The sequence below is a fragment of the Olea europaea genome, chromosome 1 (genome assembly GCF_002742605.1).
Source record: "Olea europaea var. sylvestris chromosome 1, O_europaea_v1, whole genome shotgun sequence".
Taxonomy (NCBI): domain Eukaryota; kingdom Viridiplantae; phylum Streptophyta; class Magnoliopsida; order Lamiales; family Oleaceae; genus Olea; species Olea europaea.
Genome location: NC_036237.1, coordinates 3,704,848 through 3,711,367, shown reverse-complemented (window position 1 = coordinate 3,711,367; position 6,520 = coordinate 3,704,848). Strand labels below are relative to the sequence as shown.

General features: G+C 37.7%; 1 protein-coding gene across 1 annotated transcript in view; it reads right to left on the bottom strand.

Annotated features, from left to right (window-relative positions):
* The window catches only part of LOC111403224 (protein ILITYHIA), a 43,424-nt gene extending 37,109 nt beyond the window's left edge, over positions 1–6,315 (bottom strand). Inside the window, exons 1-8 of the mRNA XM_023031648.1 lie at positions 6,216–6,315; positions 5,661–5,748; positions 5,348–5,537; positions 5,095–5,271; positions 4,404–4,526; positions 4,086–4,166; positions 3,884–4,000; positions 3,285–3,457 (exon numbers count right to left, since the gene is read on the bottom strand). Coding sequence (XP_022887416.1) covers positions 3,285–3,457; positions 3,884–4,000; positions 4,086–4,166; positions 4,404–4,526; positions 5,095–5,271; positions 5,348–5,537; positions 5,661–5,748; positions 6,216–6,315 — 1,049 coding nt within the window. The remainder of the gene's footprint in view (positions 1–3,284; positions 3,458–3,883; positions 4,001–4,085; positions 4,167–4,403; positions 4,527–5,094; positions 5,272–5,347; positions 5,538–5,660; positions 5,749–6,215) is intronic.
* Positions 6,316–6,520: the final 205 nt, after the last annotated feature.

The following is a 6,520-nucleotide window of genomic DNA, read 5'->3' as shown; positions in this document are numbered from 1 at the left end:
GTTTGAAATGAGACTCTACTTGATTATCAAACGGATCACCTAAATCTTGAGTGAGTAAATGTACCTTTGATTGCTAGTTCAAGTTCTTTGAGGTACCAATGAGTGAAGTCTTAAATAGAAGATTGATCTCGATCTTTGGGAATCGGGCCGAAACAATTAGAAATCATATATTTACAATAGTGGAATCAATTAATCATTGAGATGAGACGATCGTCACTCTAAAATATTTTCCTAGGCAAATTGAACCTAAGCTCAGTAGGTCGACGATGAGATATATGGACTTTACATTGTGATTTGATCACAACGAATTTGCCATATGAAAATGGTACTTAGAGGGTAATACATGTTGAAGGGCAAAAGCGATCATTTTGCCAGTTTCAATATCTTGGCGGCCAAATGGAGGTTTGACTTGTGGAACGATAATCAGAGGATATTGTTACTGGATCATAATTTGCTTCTATAACTATCACTCAACTCGAGAGTGCAATCTCGATTTTTTGGTAGAATAAACCGGGATTAATAGATGTATCTCAATTGGTCAAGAGTTGACTCAATTGGAAACATCTATTGGAGCTTAGGTCATGTGAGTCCAATTAGGTCCCTCTCTTGACTCCAATAAAAGGTGTGACTCAATTGGTCTACTACAATAAAGTCCAAGGAAATTTGTGCAATTTCTAAACCCTAATAGGGCATTATAAATATGTACTTTATTGGCATATTTTCATATGAGAATTAAGGTTAGCCACTTTTCACTTTCTTGAAAGAAAATACACCTAGTGGAGAACAAGGGAGAAGATCTAAGGGAGGAAGCAATTGTCTAGGCCATTAAAAGCCCCTTCAAAAGGTTATCATCTCCCCTTTCTATGTGTGAGGATTTTTATAATCCAATGATCTCAAGGTTACTAAGATCCTTTTATTCATATAGTTTTAATCTTCAAAGGAAAATTAATTTCCTATTGTGATGATTAAATCCATTAACCAACACCATCAGTAACAAAAAAAATTGGGCTTCTTCTCGTATAACACTGTGTCAGAAACCACGATTGTTACTCCTCTCTATCCAAACTCTATTTGGGAGCGTGTACTCCAAATTCACCTCCACGCAAACCCTAGCCTCACTGGGTCTGTGTAAGTCACGCGTGCCTCATCAATCTTTCAAGGCAACTCACTACCTTAGATAGTGCAGATAAGAATTCCTTAGCCCGCATACGTACAAGCAAGAAGGGGAAAGATATCCATAAAGGTGTGATCGAGTCTTATGTTGAGGCCAGAAGTCACAACACGCATGTCCATAAAAAACTCGCATAGGACAACCATCAATATACCACACAGGTTTCAAGAACATCCTAATATAATCATCATCATAAGGTAGGTGTATTAGAATATGTTTGACATCAATTACTCGCAAGATTAAAAAAGTAGCCACAAAGTCCAAATATTAGAAAATTCTCGTGTACTTTAATCATGCTAGGCTTCTATTGCGAGAACTTGCCAACCAGAACTGCCTCCTCATCATCCAAAGAATGATAGTCGGCTCAACCAAGTGAAGGTAAGATTCTATAGATGCAATCCTTTGGGACATAGAATCACTGGATCAACAGATTTTCTTTAGCTTCATGTTGGATTTTATGCGCATTATTAAAGAGATGAAAACGAAAATCAACATAAGAATTTTACGTGGTTCGGCGATGTGCCTACGTCCACGAGAGCGAAGCCGAGATTTCTTTATTCAGTTGTCAAAAATAGGGTTACAACATATTATTTATACTAATCCTAGCCTGGGCCCATATAAGACTTTAAGGCCCGTACAGAAAATTACCCTGTACCGTACCGCGGGAGCGTTGCCCCCGCACTCCCAACCTATTCAGCGTCCCTAACAACCAAACAGTGAATTAAACCCATGCAAGGCCGATGCCGTCGATGCGCTCCGTTCCGCGCCGGCATCGGCCAATTTGATCCAGGACCTGTGTTCCACTCTATATGAGCCACGTACACAACACTTCACTCAACCTGAGAAATACTGTGTCGACTAGAGAGGGCAACAACATAAGTCATCCTAACTTGATTCAATTCAGACTAAGCCTCATGTGGCATTGTCTATTTGCATGAGGTCCACACACCGAAGACCCACGCATGTGGCGATCTTCAATCAATGGATGCCAACTTGGTTGAGTAGGGGTGGTGGCTTTTTAGCCTTATTTGTTGTTTCGGGCAAATTTGCATCCTACCTTATTAAAGAGATGAAAACGAAAATCAACATAAGAATTTTACGTGGTTCGGCGATGTGCCTACGTCCACGAGAGCGAAACCGAGATTTCTTTATTCAGTTGTCAAAAATAGGGTTACAACATATTATTTATACTAATCCTAGCCTGGGCCCATATAAGACTTTAAGACCCGTACAGAAAATAACCCTCCGCTTCGCTCTCGTGGACGTAGGCACATCGCCGAACCACGTAAAATTCTTATGTTGATTTTCGTTTTCATCTCAAAGCCATCGCCAACCAACTAGAAGTGGTAACGACGCTAGGTTGGTTACTTGGGTCGCCGCAAATGAAAGGAGAGGAGTCTCGTGACTGGCAGTCAACGTGATGTCAGGTAAGTGAGTCTCACAAGTTGACAATGCTAGGTCGATGCCAATGAGTATCAAATACGGGGGCATTGGGGATGGGTTTCTATTCCATTCATTGATAATAGTTAATTGTGGACAAAATGAGGGTATATCCTTGATCATATTACCACTATGAATATCACACACAAATATGACTCTCATTTACAATAGCCCATTCTCTTTGATCCTTAATTATTATGTCATCGTCTAACCATAGCACTGAAGCCAAGGGCTCCTTCAACAATTTGACAAGCATTTGTGCACAATACTCTTTCCCTTTCTCAACGTTCCCACACTAGCATCCTTACTCAGCTTACAACTTCCCATAGTTTCACCAACCAAAATGTCTACAGGATTTCCTAGCCTTCAAGTTCCCAAGAAAACTAAAATCAAGATGAGACAGAATTATTATACCATGTCGCATCATTCAAGGGGTTACAGAGATTGTAGATCGTGCTATGATACGATAAGAAATGTCGTGGTCAAGGAAAGATAAGTAATAATTGGTTAGTCTATCAAGAATGTAAATCTTTAGAGGTGAAAAAGCAATGAAGTCCAGATATTTTAGCAACTTCATATTTGATATCTCATATTTCTCGTCTTGGTGAAGTAGTCATGAGGACTGTGACAAAGATAAATCAAAAATAGCTCAAAACCATTTCATAGAACAGACCTGTCCGAAAGACCCTCACGTAAGGCTGTGATTATGCCATACTTCTTCAGAGAAGATATTCTCAATCCCTTAACCACCCCAGCTAGACCAAATGCTGCTCCACGACGCTCACCATATTTGTCACTCTTCATCAGCTGATCCAAAAGTCTAGAAACAAGAGCAGGGGCATCTTCCTGGTGCAATTAAATATAAGTGAGAAGGAAAGTAACATGTAAAACACAAATAACATGAATCAGATATTAAGAGCAAATTCTAATTAAGGTGTCAGATAAGGGAAAACCCCAAAAAGTCGAACTCAGTAACCAAAAATACATTATTAGTTACCACGTTATGAATGGGAAATCCAAAGTAGATTTTAGAACTAATAAACAGGAAAAACATTGACACTGCATCTGTGGGAAGGTAGTTTTGTTGCCCCACGCATCAATGAAATATGTGATCAGGAATTGCAGATAACTCAAAAATGATAAATGCTTTCTCTTCCCTAGATGATATATCTACGTTTTCTCCTAGGAAAAATCTTATTCAACAGGGGGGAAAATAACAAATCAAAATTCATTTAAATGACACTGATAGTTGTTTACAAGAGCCGGATGCACCTGCTTTGATTGCATTAATGGAGAAAGGCAAGTTGAAACTGCCCTTTGAACAGCTTCAGAAGGAGTGTTTATCACATCTAACAGCTTCTCCACAACAGCATGAACCTTTGGGTCTCCCTGTCAAAAAAATATAATAAAAATTGAATTTCAGATAATACCTCCAACTTTGTATCAATAGATTTACATAAGAACGTATTAACACCTCGGCCAGATGCTTTGCTAGAGCCCCAGTGAATATAACCACTCCTTCACGCACTAAATCATATTTTTCCTCATCTGAGGCCTGCAAAATAAAACGTAAATGACAAGACAAGGACAAGATTTTATAATGCTTTCAATAAGTATCCTAGTCCCCTTTTATATATATCTTGAATTAAATAAAGGAGAAGAACTATACAATGGCAATCACTGGATGCAGGAGGCTGTAAAAGAATATCACATAGATATGAACATCTACCATACGACATCGTTTAAGATTCTTGAAACATAAGAATCGGGGAAACTTTTGTAGGGCACTTGCCTTTTTGTTCAAGTAGTTTTCAAATATGGGAAACAACAATGCCACATTATCCCTTCCATGCTTATCAATAATAGTAATACCAGCATCAATCATCCGACCTCGGACATCTGCATTACCATCAGCCTGCAGTTCAAAGTAATCAAACCTTTAATTCAAAAAGGAGAAAGTAAGAATAAGAAATAAAGATGAAGTTAGTGGAAATCTACTTAGTAAAGATGGAAAAGACAATGTCTCCTTCATCCCAACAAAAATTGCAGATACTTAGTAATTTGACTTGTTATGTTCAATATACCCAATATACCAGTTGCTGAAGTAGTGGCAGATTCTAAGTTCCTTACAATGATATGGTAAAACAAAAAAGGTTACAGCTTCTCTGTTAATTAGAACAGAACAGCAGGAAAGTGAGGAAAAGCTACATAATGATTTACTTTTTCTGCAGTCACCTAAGTCAGAAAAACTATCGCAAGTCATTAATTATCAATTAACCATGAATGCCACTAATCAGGTAACAAGGTCAGGTTCTCTCCATAAATTATATACCACAGAAAACATGATATAACCATAGGTAAAGCAGTAGGGTGCCAGGCACATTAGTGATAATAAAACCAATGGTAATAGAATGCATTCAAGAAATGATTACAAGAAATCAATGTAAATATTAAACAGTGAAACATGAGCAGGAAATGATTACCAGCGCCCGTGATATCAGAAATGTCATCACAACAGGGAGGTCTTTGGTTCCAAGTACATCTGCCACAGAAAGTAAAGCCAAAGCAATCCCTTGTCTGCCTAACCAAGCAGCATCAATGTTATCCTCACCAAATCCAGCATCACGGATATACAAAGAAAACAGTGTCGACAGTGATTCCTGAAGGCATTCACAAACAGTAAGGCAATCCACATCGGCAATTTATTTCAGAGTGGAGAGATGGATTTGAATATACCTGTATCGTATCAGGGTTTTCATCTAAAGCAGCAGCTAATGCCTCAGCAGCAGCAACTCGAACGTTATAGTTATCATGAGAAAGTGCTTTGAAAAGACCAGAATAATCTGTTCCAAAGTCATATCTATAACAATCCCATACATACTCTGCAGCTTCCGCAACTGACTGAACACGGACGATACAAAAGTTACTGTTTTGTGGTCAATGTTTTTATCTAATGAGGAAAGTCTACAGCAATGGAAAAACCTAATAACCAGCAAAAGAAAACCACTTGGAGCATCAAATAGTAACGTGTATTACATAATTATCAGACCCGACCCGGTCGTCAACCGGGATAACCTTTGGGAGTCTGGTAAATGAGGCCAAATGTTCAACCAGTGGATCACTACTGGATCGTAAATCTGGATAAAATATATTTCTCAAACTAAAGAATTATGTGTGTATAAAAAAATTTTATAATCGATGGGTCATTGATTCATTTCTTCTATATTTTAACAATAAAACATAAATCATGATCAATATTTTGGTTACAATACCCAACACTTAGTTTCATATTTTTATTCCCAAAATATAGGAATTTTTAAAGGTATTATTTGAATTCTTCAAATAGCGTTTATATTTTTTATTTTTAATTCTTAAATTAATGAAAGTTTTAAATTGTAAAAAATAAATTATTTCACTGTTGAGATATATATTATTTCCAAACATTGAAGAAATATGCTTTAGCGTGTCATCGTGGTACGCATTCAACTATACCACATAGAACATCAGGGTTTGAACCTCCCAAATTGTCATTTGCATTTTTCTTGATGGGTTTGGTTTTGGAGTGGTTCAACCGAACCAGTTTTCTTCAAAACCCGCAGGTTACCTGGTTTGAACTGGTTCATGCAGGTCTTGACCAGTTGGAATGCTAAACAGTTCAACTGTGCAAACCAATTCGGTTCACTTGGCCAGGGCACCTGACCCATTGGTCTGGTTTAAGTTTAATGACTATGTACTGCAAACAACTCGGATAAAAGAATCTGTAAGGAATAAAATATTGGGCTCTGCAAAATTATAGTTCCTGGACCCCACAGTGAAAGGATGATCACAGCACCAGCACTTTATCTAAATGCCACATGTAGGCAAATACATTACAATCTTATTACAAAAAAAAATTTTTTTTTTTTTTTT